The sequence below is a fragment of the Esox lucius genome, chromosome 7 (genome assembly GCF_011004845.1).
Source record: "Esox lucius isolate fEsoLuc1 chromosome 7, fEsoLuc1.pri, whole genome shotgun sequence".
Classification (NCBI taxonomy): Eukaryota; Metazoa; Chordata; class Actinopteri; order Esociformes; family Esocidae; genus Esox; species Esox lucius.
Genome location: NC_047575.1, coordinates 9,061,999 through 9,077,355, shown reverse-complemented (window position 1 = coordinate 9,077,355; position 15,357 = coordinate 9,061,999). Strand labels below are relative to the sequence as shown.

The 15,357-nt window shown below is 41.8% G+C and overlaps 1 protein-coding gene across 4 annotated transcripts in view; it reads right to left on the bottom strand.

Annotated features, from left to right (window-relative positions):
- Nucleotides 1-15,357, bottom strand: part of LOC105024914 (collagen alpha-1(XXIII) chain) — a 90,315-nt gene that overhangs the window by 32,740 nt on the left and 42,218 nt on the right. For all 4 annotated transcript variants that reach the window (XM_034293354.1, XM_034293356.1, XM_034293355.1 and 1 more), the window contains exon 3: nt 2,417-2,461. In XM_034293354.1, coding sequence (XP_034149245.1) covers nt 2,417-2,461 — 45 coding nt within the window. The remainder of the gene's footprint in view (nt 1-2,416; nt 2,462-15,357) is intronic.

The following is a 15,357-nucleotide window of genomic DNA, read 5'->3' as shown; positions in this document are numbered from 1 at the left end:
ATGCTCTTATGAGATTTGCTATGCCTAATGGTATGTGACACTGTGACACAAGGCAGCTCATGTAGTCCTGTCCAGCATCACTCCAGCATGTAAGAAGATAATAATCTGTCGAGTGACTGAGGACAGAAATCTCACGATCTTCTGTGGTGCTGTTGTTTGTAATGTGTCTGACCTGGAGAAGATTAACAGATGGCATGTCATCACCTACTGTGGATCCTAAAACATATTACAATTCATGATGAGACAGAAAGAGACCCAAAGAGAAACAGCCTAACATAAAGAGGCCCCAAAAGGAAAGAGACCTCCAAAAAACGAGGTTCCAAAAAGAATGAGATCAAAAAGTAAAATAGAGACAGAAACAGATCCAGACAGATATTGATGAAAATCCTGGCTGGGCAGGAAGAACCCTGCTGGATCAGAGAGTGGAGTCGAGTCAGGTGAGCAGACAGGAGCCAGGGCAAAACTGACAGGTAGTGAATGGATGCCAGATATAAGCAGGGCCAGGACGTGGGAATGAACTAATGAGATGAGATGGGACCAGGGCCGGTTCTAGGTAACATAAGCGATTGCATAGGGTCCCCGACCAGTAGGGGGGCCACAACTTCTAGGAGAGAGGGGCCCCAAACCAAATTTTATTTTGGGCCCTCAAAAGGCTAGAGCAGGCACTGGATGGGACAGAAGACCTGTTTTGTACTGATTCTCTGCACATCATCGAGGCGGGGGCCATCCAGAGCCCCATGAGAAGTGTGATTTACATGTGTTAGGAGTCCAGTTGTGATAATTTTGTTGTATTGACATGTTTGTTCAACACTTATAAGCAACATGGGATTATTGTCAATGGAAAAGGTGCGAATTTTGTCCACTAGAGTAATATAGTTTCTGCATAATCTGGGTGTCTACTGTGGATCTCTTGTCTCTCGGATACACTTTTGTTGTCCACTTAAGTAGAGTTACTACATAATCTGGGTGCCTACTGTGGATCTCTTGACTCTCGGACACACTTTTGTTGTCCACTTAAGTAGAGTTACTATATAATCTGGGTGCCTACTGTGGATCTCTTGTCTTTCGGACAAGCTTTTCTCCATTACACTGGTGAGAAGTTGTGTCTGCTCCTAAGGGAATATTTCAGATATTAGTCGTTGATTGTTTGGCACAAGGTGCTTTGATTTACAAAACTGTGCCACCAAAACTGTAACATAGTATTAAGATTAGTATGCTTATTTTTCTTATTGTATTTCTTAAATGATTAATCTCTTGTGAGCAGAGTAAATAGTGAGACTGTCCATAGAGAATTGTTATTACGAGCAACATTAGTTCTTGGATTTTTGTGATTATTTGGTCTCATAAGCATTGGGAAAAGGCAGTGCTTAAACTGGGCTGTTAAAAAAACGTTTTTTTTAAAGATGATAAATGGTTTCTACCATATTCCATAGATTTCCTTTGCAGAATGTTAATCAAAATAGTAAATTGCATTAAGCGAATTACAAACTATTGCAGGAGGGTTAAGGATTAAGGTTCCAAAATCCAATTTAAAGAAGCCAAATTGTAGAAATAAACATATGAATGAGTTTGGGACTATTGAGGCTATTGACAACTCTTACAAAGGCTCTGACAACTAAAAACGTGCCTGCTACATTCCACTCCCTCACCCTGTGATCTCATGTGTTATCAACAGAAAGTGACATCATAGTGGATCTCCTTTCCATGTTTTTCTAATATTTCAACTCCTGGTTACATTACTGGTGCCCAAGGGAACAGTTAGTAAGCCTCCCCTAAAAGCCTGTCGATGCACGGCTTGCTAATGAATGACCTGCAGATTCTGGTTAAGGATGCAGTGATAAGGCCTGCACACGTCAACCATATTTCATATTCGTAGAAAAAGAAAGTCGGTCAGCATTGCCACAATTCAATGTCAAAGCACATTCCAGGCAGCTAATGAGAAAGGTGATAAGAACCCAATTTCAGTGAGGGATAGCCCCCTACATTTAACACAGCACAGCAGCTCCTGGGAATCCCCCACCCATAGCTGAAAGGGTTTAGAGTATACAACGGTCTGTGTATAATTATTTCTGAGAATGAATGAAACAAAAAAAGTGAGGCCGCCAAGGCCAGAGATGCTGGCGAGGTGAAAAGCCATTAATAAGGAACTAGCAGCTGCAGACTGTCAAACCTCCCCACTGCTCCAACCAGTAGGGAGGGACAGTGTAGTTCACTCATCAGATCTCCTGGTCTCCTTAAAACACTCGACCACACAGCTTAAAAAATACACACCCGTTAACACACACTGAGGAAGGTAACACACTGAGGAAGGTAACACACTGAGGAAGGTAACACACTGAGGAAGGTAACACACTGAGGAAGGTAACACACTGAGGAAGGTAACACACTGAGGGGACAGACAAAATAAAACAGTTACCGGGATCGCCTCGTCTTCCTATTCTTCCCCGTTTTCCTGGAGGCCCTAGAAGGAGGACAGAGAGAGAGGCAGTCAGGTTATTTAGCCAGTTGGTTAACTTACACATGTTGCATATGGCTAGCCTGTCAACAACTATGTTTTTTATTAGAGTTTCAGAGGCGTAGCTACGAATTTTCTTAGAAACACCTTCGTCCTCTGGGATGTAATTACTGATCAGAAGGTGCCTTGGCATGCAGCGTCTGTGGATGAGGTAGTAACAATGCTTTAGTGTATTAACTACATCAAAAGAATCAATGCATTTTAATGTGGACGGGGTGTAGAACACAAATGCCTGTTAAACAGGCAAAGATATTTGGATTCACAACAGTAGTGTTCAGACTGACAAAACTGGCACTTTAAAGGTGATGTCTCCTAAACTGTTTTAAACAGAGTAGAAAACTACAGTGCACCTGCTCTATTATACAAGTGTAGCTAAACTAAGTTTGAACATGGATGCTGCATTCTGTGTTTTATAGTGGGGATTGGACCAATGATTCCAGAGGAGTTGCGTTTTGGAACTAACTAGGTATAATTTACCTTGGTGGCATCGTTGGTACACTGATGAAACCCAGAAATTCACTCATCTTTAATTATTATAATTTTTAGGCTTTATTTGAGAGGAAATTGTGGATAGAGCTTTTTGCTGAATAACGACTGAATCTAATTAAAACCCAGGCTGCCAAGTACATGTGTACTGGAAACAGCGGCCTACAACATTAGACCAACCAAAGCCACAAAATGGTATGTTTTCAAATCCGGCAATTTAATTCATAATTATGAAATGTAACATGTCCGATCTTCAGTTGTCACTAAATGTTGGGGTTATGGCATCAAGAAACTAACATACATTCCATAGCAAGTAAGTTACAGGGCTGCCTGTGAGGAATAATTGGATCACGCCTCAGTTATCCAAACTAGTTTGGAAGCAACCATGTTTGTACAAGTCTGATATGATCCTTCTATTACAAAGCATTTTGTTGAGACTGGAGGTGATAGTGAACAAGACCTGCCAAGTCGGATGCTATGACAAAGCCTTAACTGATCACTGACCCAGGACTGAGAGTGTCAAGGAGGCTGATAGACCTTGTCAATATCAGTGACTTGGCGTGAGAAAAGCACACTGTCTGTTTCCCATTCCTGAAGTCCGTCTCAGGGATCAGTGTGGAAGCTTCCCCCGGGCCTGTCCATCCTGAAGATAAGAGGGTTATTCCTGAGAGCAGAGGCCGAGGAACAAACACATGCATACACGTCCTCTCGGTTTTCCACATCTGCAGGAAGGCTCAGGCCAACATCACGCATAAGCTAAACGTCTGTCAACTGTCTGTCAAGAGTGCTCAGCAAACCTGCTCTAACAATAGTAAAGCAAAGCCTCTCCTACACACCAGGACAATGTCCTGGATGAGATGAAAGCTTTGGAATTGCATGGATTTTATCAACAGATTTGGCTCGTAGGTTGGAAAGCAATGGTCATAAAAGAGAGAGAGTTGGTACAGCTTCAATGCGCTGTTCCAACTCCCTCTCACCCTGGATATCATTTGCTGGTGGTTGTGTGTAACTATCCCTCCCCAAGCCCAGGCTAACACAGCTGGATGCCTCATATTGTTATCCCCCACGCGGATCAGAGGCCTGTATAACACAGTCCACAGAGAGGAAACAAGAGCGCCCCACTCACACTTGCCAGAGCACAAAATACATTCAGCATTCTTCCACTTTGATGCGCTGGCCACAGAGTCACAGTCAAACACATGCAAGGTGTGACAGCTCAGGAACAAATTACTAGCATAGTATTAGAACACTGCACAACCATATTATTTCATCGCAGCACTTGTTCCAAAAGCTAATTTCTGCAGCTAGAATGCAGTGGAGATTACTCAAGTTCGGTTTAGCATTCAGCAATGGAACAATTCCTTGGAGAAATTGCACAACTTAGCATAACTGAGGAAAATGTTTGAATTACCATTTAAATGGTAAGATGAAAGTCCTCTTTGTATTATTTAACAAAATCCACATGTTCAATTTGTATTGCCACATTGTTAAAAAAAAAAAATCAGTGTTCCAAAAAAGGGAAGAGTTGTCAAATTTCTGATGCAGTTGTCCAAGTCCTGATGCAGTAACCCAAGACCTGATGCAGCAAAGCATCCCCAAATCATGACAATGCCAGCATCGTGCTTGACTGTTGATATGACATTCTTAATGTGGATGCAGTGTTTGGTCTTTACTAAAATATCAAGTTTCATATCACTCAAACAGTTCCACTTTATTCCAGAAATTTGGTCCAGATCTTTTGAAAATCATCCAGGAGGTTTTTGGCAAATTCAAGACAAACATTTTGTTCTTCTTAAGCAGCAGTGTTTTCCAGTGTCTTTCTGATGGTGGTCATGCAACATTGACCTCTGCTGAGGCGAGAGGTCTGCAGACACCTGGATGTTGTTTTAGGGATGTTTGTGACTTCTGGGATGATCATGCATCAATCACTGATCATGGCATAATCTGGCTTTGGAATTTGTGTGCTGACAATTTCAATCTGATGGGAAGGGCCAAAGTTGGATAAGGCAGGGCTGGCGTGATTGATTACCAAGTTATTTAAAGACATTAACCTAACAATCACTTTCACTGGTTTGAATTAAACAGGGGTTAATAACTTCTCCACATCTGAATATTGCATGTTTGCATTACCTACACCACCAAACGAAGCAAGTACCTAATTATGGTGTAATTTCCCAGACTCCCTCTAACCAAATATGCAACAATGCAGAAAATCCGACAATGGAAAATTACCTAAGTAGTTACATTGATTGATATATAGATCAAAACGAATCAAAAGCAGCAATAGCAGCAATAGCTGCTTTTGGTTGTGCTCAAAAGTTTGCATACCCTTGGAGAATTGATAATACATTGGATATAAAAAGTCTACACACCCCTTTAGATGCCAGGTTTTTGTAATGTAAAAGAATGAGTCAAAGATAAGTAATGTCAGAACTTTTTCCACTTTTAATGTGACTTATAATGTGAACAATTCAACTGAAAAACAAACTGAAATCTTCAAGGGGGAAAAATGAAAAATAAAAACCTTACAATAACCTGGTTGCATAAGTGTGCATACCAGATGGAACCGGGGCCTTAGTCAGGTGGAGGGAATTATGAATAGTTCCAAATACCAGGCAGTTTTGACATAAAACCTTCAGGCGTCCGTTAGAAAGCTGAAGAGCTGAAAGCTGAACGACCCAAAGCACACATCCAAATCCACAAAAGCATGGCTTCACCAGAAGACAATTAATGTTTTAGAATGGCCCAGTCAGAGCCCAGACCTGAATCCAATTGAACATCTGTGGGGTGATCTGAAGAGGGTTGCGCACAGGAGATGTACTCACAATCTGACAGATTTAAAAAGCTTTTGCAAAGAAGAGTGGGCAAAAATTGCCTCATCAAGATGTGCCATGCTAATAGACTCAAACCCAAAAAGCCTGAATGCTGTAATAAAATCAAAAAGGTGCTTTAACAAAGTATTAGTTTAAGGGTGTGCACACTTATGCCACCAGGTTATTGTGAGTTTTTTATAACTTTTTTTTTCCCTCAAAGATTTCAGTTTGTTTTCAATTGATTTGTTCACGTTATAGGTCACATTAAAGGTGGAAAAAGTTCTGACATGATTTATCTTTGTCTCATTCTTTTACATCACAAGAACCTGGCATTTTAACAGGGGTGTGTAGACTTTTTACATCCACTGTACATGTAACATTTGTAAAGAAAACATGAGTGCAAAGGCAAAAAAATGTTTTATTTAACTCCTTTATTTCTTACGGGTTTCACATTCAGCTGTATGTTATAACAGAATGGCACAATCATAAAACAAAAGATGGCAACAAAGAAAAAAATTAACTCACCCCTGTTCAGAAGTCTGCATACCGTTAGTTCGTAATACTGTTTATTGTCCCATTTAGCATCAATGTAACAAAGGTCTATGAGGCCCCAAATTCTTGCAGGTGGTATAGCTGCCCATTCGTCTTGGCAGAATGCCTCCAGGTCATGCAAAGTCTTTGGCTGTCTTGCATGAACCACAAGTTTAAGATCTCCCCAGAGTGGCTCGATGATATTAATGTCAGGAGACTGTGATGGCCACTGCAGAACCTTCACATTTTTCTGCTGTAACCACTTGAGGGTCAACTTGGCCTTATGTTTAGGGTCATTGTTGTGCTGGAAGGTCCAAGAGCGTCCCATGCACAGCTATCGTGCAGAAGAATGCACATTTTCAGCCAGTATTTCATAATATCATGCTGCATTCATCTTGCCATCAATTTCCACAAGATCCCCTGTGCCTTTAGAGCTCACACACCCCAAAACATCAGTGAGCCACCACCATGCTTCACAGTGGGGATGGTATTCTGTTCACTATAGGCCTTGTTGACCCCTTTCCAATCATAGCACTAATGGTTGTGACCATAAAGCTCTATTTTGGTCTCGTCACTCCACATTAAAGTGTGCCAGAAGGTGTGAGGCGTGTCAAGGTGTTGTCGGGCATATTGTAACAAGGCTTTTTTGTGGCATTGGAGCGGTAAAGGCTTCTTTCTGTTCAAAATCACACAATCTTTTCCCAGAGCAGCCTATATTTCTTCTGAGGTTACCTGTGAGTTTTTTTCCTTTCTTGGTCTACCTGACCTTGGCTTGGTATCAAAAGATCCTCGGATTATCCACTTCTTAAAGAGTGACTGAACAGTACGGATTGGCATTTGCAAGGCTTTGGATATCTTTTTATATAATTTTCCATATTTATAAATTGCCTTGTTATGCAGGTCTTTTGACAGTTCTTCTCTGCTCCCCATGGCTCAGTATCTAGCCTGCTCAGTGCATCCATGTGAGAGCGAACAAACCCACTGACTATTTATACACAGACACTAATTGCAAATTTAATTGTGGGAAATTCACCTTTAACTGCCATTTTCAACTGTGAGTGTCACATTGGGTGTCTGTAACAAGGCAAAACATTTAAGGGTATGTAAACTTTGGATCAGGGCCATTTGGGTGATTTCTGTTATCATTATGATTTATAAAGGAGCCAAACAACAACCCTGTGTGCACAATTATTAGGCCAATCGTATTCCTCCAGATGTATTTTATTGTTGATACAATGTTCTCAGTCAATCCAACATTTAATTGAACATCTAACCTGAATGTTTAACACATTTTTTTGGGTTGATCTTTCTTAGGGGAATACATAAGTGTGCACAATTTTTAGGCAACAATTAGTGTGCAGAATTATTAGGTTACTAAATTACAAGGATTTCTCCAACTCACTTGTTAATTCTCAAATTTTAGAGTAAGTTCAACCAAAAACTGCCATGAACCTTCCATGCATGCAGTTGGTCAGTTTCTTGATCTGTTCACGATCAACTTTTGCTGAAGCAGCAGCCCCAGCCTTGCTAATGCTGTTCAAAGAGGTGTATTGTCTTCCCTGACTGTAAATCTCACGTTTGAGAAGGGTCCACAAGATCTCAATAGGATTTAAGTCAGGTAAGGAAGGGGGCCAGGTCATTATTTCGGGTATCTTTGAGGCCCTTGCTAGCCAAGCAGTGGAGTACTTGGATGCATGTGATGGAGCATTGTCCTGCATAAAGAACATGGCCTTCTTGAATGCTGAGGACTTCTTCCTGTACCACTGCTTGAAGAAAGTATCTTCCAGAAACTGGCAGTAGGTATGGGAGTTGAGCTTCAGTCCATCTTCAACCCAAAAAGGTCCAAATACCTCATCCTTATTGATAGAAGCCCATACAAGTACCCCTCCTCCAACTTGCTGGCACCTGACTCAAAGTGGTGTCCTTTGCCCGTTAGTGATCCAGCCACGGGATCATCCATCTGCTTCATCAAGAGTCACTCTCATTTCATCTGTCCATAAAACCTTTGAAAAATCTGTCTTCAGTTATTCCTTTGCCCAGTCTATATGCTTCAATGTGTGAATCTTATTCAGTGGTGGTCTTTTTTCAGCCTTCTTGACCTTGGCCATGTCTCTGAGCACTTGACTTGTACTTCTGGCCACTCCAGGTAGGTTGCAGTTCTAGAATATGGTGGCACTGGAGGATAATTGGTTCCTGGTAGATTCATGTTTAATTATTCTCAAGTCTTTTGCAGTTAATTTGCATCTTTTCTTCTCCAGGCATTTTTGTCCAGTGGTCACGCCTCAATAGTTCAGCTATTTCAAGTGTTACATCCGTCTGAAAGACATTTTACACTCTTCAGTGTCAGATAAATCAATTTTTCATGAAGTTGCCTAATAATTCTGCACACCTTGATATGAGGTGTTATTCACTGTTGCCACACCCTCCCTCATTACACAAATACATGTCACCTGAAAATGATTCAATCCAATGAGCATTCAAGTTTATATGGTTTGGAGTTGGACAATGTGCATAGAATACGAATAATACGAAAATAATACTCACTTGCCTAATAATTGGGAACACAGTGTATGTGATAATAAATGGCTTAATATGATTACTATCCTTCAATTTTTTTGCATGATCATATATATTTTCTAAAGCAATGCCAAAATTTCACAATTTATGCCAGGGTATGCGCACAACTGTAGATGCACTACATGTTCAAGGTATTCAACATTTTGAAAGATTTTGTAACAGGCCCATCAAAAGGCATTTTTCATCTGGCACCATAAGACTATCTTAACAGGGAACTTCAATTGCCACGTACCACAAGGTGCCAAAGATCCCATCCTTCACCATTCTTGGATTAAAAACCACAGCATGCTGGAATACTTTCTAATTATTTCCATGGACATTTATTCAGCATGTGTTACGTGTTAGTTTGTTTAATTCTTAACACCACAAAAGGGCTAACATTGCGCTGAGGGTGTGAAAAGGAAGAGGAAAGAGCAAAAACTGGGGATCAAATTCAGACCAGACATACGATAGATTAGTGGTGCTTATACCCACCTTATGTTCCAAAGCTTGAACGTTTTATTAGTTACACATTATAGCAGATGTTGTTGAGGGTGTAAAGAAATGCTTATGTCTCAGTTCTTAAACAATGGACAAGAAAAATTCCATATGAGTGCATTCCACAGTTACAAATACAATTCAAAATACAAAATAATGTAAGCAGAATATAAAATAAAACAAAGTGAAAAATGATCTGTGTTGAAAAAAGAAATTACCCACAGCCGTGTGTATGTATCTGGGTGATGGTGCGTTTGTTTGTATGTATCTGGGTGATGGTGTGTTTGTGTGTATGTGTGTGGGTGATGGTGTGTTTGTGTGTATGTATCTGGGTGATGGTGCGTTTGTTTGTATGTATCTGGGTGATGGTGTGTTTGTGTGTATGTGTGTGGGTGATGGTGTGTTTGTGTGTATGTGTGTGGGTGATGGTGCGTTTGTGTGTATGTGTGTGGGTGATGGTGTGTTTGTGTGTATGTGTCTGGGTGATGGTGTGTTTGTGTGTATGTGTGTGGGTGATGGTGTGTTTGTGTGTATGTGTGTGGGTGATGGTGTGTTTGTGTGTATGTGTGTGGGTGATGGTGTGTTTGTGTGTATGTGTGTGGGTGATGGTGTGTTTGTGTGTATGTGTGTGGGTGATGGTGTGTTTGTGTGTATGTGTGTGGGTGATGGTGTGTTTGTGTGTATGTGTGTGGGTGATGGGGCGTTTGTGTGTATGTGTGTGGGTGATGGTGCGTTTGTGTGTATGTATCTGGGTGATGGTGTGTTTGTGTGTATGTATCTGGGTGATGGTGTGTTTGTGTGTATGTGTGTGGGTGATGGTGCGTTTGTTTGTATGTATCTGGGTGATGGTGTGTTTGTGTGTATGTATCTGGGTGATGGTGCGTTTGTGTGTATGTGTGTGGGTGATGGTGTGTTTGTGTGTATGTGTGTGGGTGATGGTGCGTTTGTTTGTATGTATCTGGGTGATGGTGTGTTTGTGTGTATGTGTGTGGGTGATGGTGTGTTTGTGTGTATGTGTGTGGGTGATGGTGCGTTTGTTTGTATGTATCTGGGTGATGGTGTGTTTGTGTGTATGTATCTGGGTGATGGTGTGTTTGTGTGTATGTATCTGGGTGATGGTGTGTTTGTGTGTATGTATCTGGGTGATGGTGCGTTTGTTTGTATGTATCTGGGTGATGGTGTGTTTGTGTGTATGTATCTGGGTGATGGTGCGTTTGTGTGTATGTGTGTGGGTGATGGTGTGTTTGTGTGTATGTGTGTGGGTGATGGTGCGTTTGTTTGTATGTATCTGGGTGATGGTGTGTTTGTGTGTATGTGTGTGGGTGATGGTGTGTTTGTGTGTATGTGTGTGGGTGATGGTGCGTTTGTGTGTATGTATCTGGGTGATGGTGCGTTTGTGTGTATGTATCTGGGTGATGGTGTGTTTGTGTGTATGTATCTGGGTGATGGTGTGTTTGTGTGTATGTGTGTGGGTGATGGTGCGTTTGTGTGTATGTGTGTGGGTGATGGTGTGTTTGTGTGTATGTGTCTGGGTGATGGTGCGTATGTTTGTATGTGTGTGGGTGATGGTGTGTTTGTGTGTATGTGTCTGGGTGATGGTGTGTTTGTGTGTATGTGTCTGGGTGATGGTGTGTTTGTGTGTATGTGTCTGGGTGATGGTGTGTTTGTGTGTATGTGTGTAGGTGATGGTGCGTTTGTGTGTATGTATCTGGGTGATGGTGCGATTGTGTGTATGTGTGTGGGTGATGGTGCGTTTGTGTGTATGTGTGTGAGTGATGGTGCGTTTGTGTGTATGTGTGTGGGTGATGGTGCGTTTGTGTGTATGTGTGTGAGTGATGGTGCGTTTGTGTGTATGTGTGTGGGTGATGGTGTGTTTGTGTGTATGTGTCTGGGTGATGGTGTGTTTGTGTGTATGTGTGTAGGTGATGGTGCGATTGTGTGTATGTGTGTGGGTGATGGTGCGTTTGTGTGTATGTGTGTGGGTGATGGTGCGTTTGTGTGTATGTATCTGGGTGATGGTGCGTTTGTGTGTATGTATCTCGGTGATGGTGCGTTTGTGTGTATGTGTGTGGGTGATGGTGCGTTTGTGTGTATGTGTCTGGGTGATGGTGCGTTTGTGTGTATGTGTGTGGGTGATGGTGCGTTTGTGTGTATGTGTGTGGGTGATGGTGTGTTTGTGTGTATGTGTGTGGGTGATGGTGTGTTTGTGTGTATGTATCTGGGTGTTGGTGCGTTTGTGTGTATGTGTGTGGGTGATGGTGCGTTTGTGTGTATGTATCTGGGTGATGGTGTGTTTGTGTGTATGTGTCTGGGTGATGGTGTGTTTGTGTGTATGTGTGTAGGTGATGGTGCGTTTGTGTGTATGTATCTGGGTGATGGTGCGATTGTGTGTATGTGTGTGGGTGATGGTGCGTTTGTGTGTATGTGTGTGAGTGATGGTGCGTTTGTGTGTATGTGTGTGGGTGATGGTGCGTTTGTGTGTATGTGTGTGAGTGATGGTGCGTTTGTGTGTATGTGTGTGGGTGATGGTGTGTTTGTGTGTATGTGTCTGGGTGATGGTGTGTTTGTGTGTATGTGTGTAGGTGATGGTGCGATTGTGTGTATGTGTGTGGGTGATGGTGCGTTTGTGTGTATGTGTGTGGGTGATGGTGCGTTTGTGTGTATGTATCTGGGTGATGGTGCGTTTGTGTGTATGTATCTGGGTGATGGTGCGTTTGTGTGTATGTGTGTGGGTGATGGTGCGTTTGTGTGTATGTGTCTGGGTGATGGTGCGTTTGTGTGTATGTGTGTGGGTGATGGTGCGTTTGTGTGTATGTGTGTGGGTGATGGTGTGTTTGTGTGTATGTGTGTGGGTGATGGTGTGTTTGTGTGTATGTATCTGGGTGATGGTGCGTTTGTGTGTATGTGTGTGGGTGATGGTGCGTTTGTGTGTATGTATCTGGGTGATGGTGCGTTTGTGTGTATGTATCTGGGTGATGGTGCGTTTGTGTGTGTGTATGTGTGTGGGTGATGGTGCGTTTGTGTGTATGTGTGTGGGTGATGGTGCGTTTGTGTGTATGTGTGTGGGTGATGGTGTGTTTGTGTGTATGTGTATGTGTGTGGGTGATGGTGTGTTTGTGTGTATGTGTGTGGGTGATGGTGTGTTTGTGTGTATGTGTGTGGGTGATACCATCAGAGACCATGTGTCCATGGAAGGATTGTATGTTTGTGTGTTTAGTGCGTGTGTAGGAATTAGTATGATTGTGAAGGAAGCAAAAGAGCTGTCAAAGTTAGTTATCTGTCACCTCTGGAAGTGGCAACTTTCTTCAGTTTTTCTCTCCTCCTTACAATGCTCCTGAACATCTCCCTATGTTAGATGTTAGCAGCACAAACAGCTCATGGCTCGGTTGATGAGGTCTGGGATGATCTTTTTTGCATTTCTGTGGCACTGTGTGGCGATGAATGGCAGGAAGATTCCACCCAATGGTGAGTTGGTTGACTTTAACACCATCTGAAGAGCCATAGGACGAGTCGGTCAGTTTACCTGGGAGTAATACTGCCTGTGAGGATGTGCCTGAGTGTCTCGATGGTGCACCTCTAGATTGTGAGGGTCTCTGGTCACATGTCTACAGCCTGAGGTTTAAGAGACGCAGTTGTGTCATCCATACCAGGGTGGGTGTGGTCAGATGCTCAGTGATATGTCTGTCAAGGAACTTGACGTTTTTGACCCTTTCTACCACAAACCTATCGAATGAAAAGGGTGCGCTCTCTCTTCCACTGCCTGATGTCCACGACCAGCTCCTTTGTTTTGTTTTCTACCAGCTACCACTTCACCGGCCGAAGGCTGAGGGAGGTGACGTGGTCCTCCACAGAAAACTCTGCGATGACCAAAGTGAGTGCTAGTGGGCTGCAGTCATTTGATTTGGCCACCTTGGCGTGTTTGGGCGTGAGATCAACGGTGGACATCTTTAAACAGGTGGGCACAACTGACCGGGTTGAATTAGATCACAGCACTGGGGCAGGATGAATCCAAAATAAACCTATAGCAGGAAGGCCAACCCAGGAATGAGATGCTTTTCTGTGTCAGGATTGTGTGGTGTGGTATGCTTAATTCATTAGTGGTCTCACATTGAAAGAACATGCATATTATCTTTGGCTTTGCAATCCACCTGGAAGAACATTCAAACCAATAAGTATCCTTAAATGCAGATGGCTTGATAGCCCTTTAAGAAAACAGTAATAAAAGTAGGCATACATATTTAGGGAGATACATTAATTGAGACAGGGCCCAAATCTCCAGAGAATACTTATTGTGAGTTGTGGTTTCAGATATTTCATTATACATCCCTAACATTCTCACAAATTATCTTGGGACAGTGGAGACACCAAGTGAGCATCTGTCTCTGATCCTCGTCCTGTCTATAGAAATCACATATGAATATAAATCTCAACAGTAAATAACATTTCAAGCATATTCAATTTTCCCTTGGGATGCAAACTGAAGCCACATTTCTGTGCACTCCAAATGGATAACACAGTGGACAACCAGAAACAAGATCAGCCACTTGAAGATATCACTCATTCCTCCAAGATGACTATCCTAATTGCTATGTTAATCTACTTCCAATATTTGGTTGTCTGTAGAACATAAGCTAAAGCACAAAGCTTCTATTGCCCCCCCCCCCCACATGGTTCAACAAAACTGTCCTTTTTCCCCATACACATTTCAACAACGTTGCTGATTATTGGACCTAAAATGTTGAAAAGGTACAGACAACTCTGTGATAAAACATTCATTCAAAAGAGCAACAACTGCACAGAATACAGTGATGAAAACAACTGCTGATGATATTTATTTTAATTTTGAAAAAGCATGTACACACCCTGAAACTTTTTAACATACTTATATTTGCGCTATATTCCAACCACATTCATTGATAAAAATATACCAAATCACACACAATTTATTTTTATTTTTATGCAGATAAATTAAGTAGAAATACTTTTGCCTTTGGAAGAAGTTAGTACATCCCTAGCTTGACCATCACATAAAATTAAAAATGTTTGAATCTATTGCAAATGATTAGAAAATAATGACAGTTACTTGGAAAGGCTCAGCCTTCCATAATAATGAGAAACGTTGTCTGGTTAGGTCATAACCATGTGGGTGTGTGGCAACACATCAGGTCAAGATGGACATATCCAAAGGCCCTCAGAAGAAAGACTACTGATGCCCATGACTGTGGGAGGAGTTACAAAAAAATTCCACTATCCAACGTATAATCGAAAAATGGAAACAATTCTAGAAAACTGGCAATCTACATAGGACAGACCGTCCCAACAAATTCTGCCCAAGAGCTGACTGAAAGACCCCAGGGATCTAAGGATGAACTCTTGCCAAAATTAATGTTGTGCGTGAATGAAGTGCACAAACTTGGCCTACATGGGAGGTCAGGTAGGAAGAAGCATCCGCACACTAATTTCAAGGCAAGAGGTGGTTTGGGGTTGCTTTCCTGACATTAAATCAATCATAAATTCCAAATTATACAAGAGAACACATGACGAGAATGTGAGGCCATCTGTCAAAAAGCTTAAGCTGGACCAAACATGGATCTTGCAACAGGACTAGGATCCAAAAAACATAATCAAAGCTACAAAAGAATAGCTCACAGTTTCCTTCATCTATCAGAAGTGTAAGATGTACTTACTTTTTTACATGATTGTATCAAGGAATTCCCAAAGAATAGCCTCTGGTAGGAATGGAATGTGATCCAGCACAAATCTCCAGTATCGAGTAATCAAGTAATCTAAATACTGTTATTGATTAGCACTGTTACATGAATAATGCATGCATGAATTCAAACTCAAGGAGGTAACAATTACTGAGCTCAATAAAGCATGTCCAGGCTGTGTGAGAGTCTGAGAGCTTGATTATAATTACTTCGAATTATAATTTGAATGTATTAATAACTGACTGCA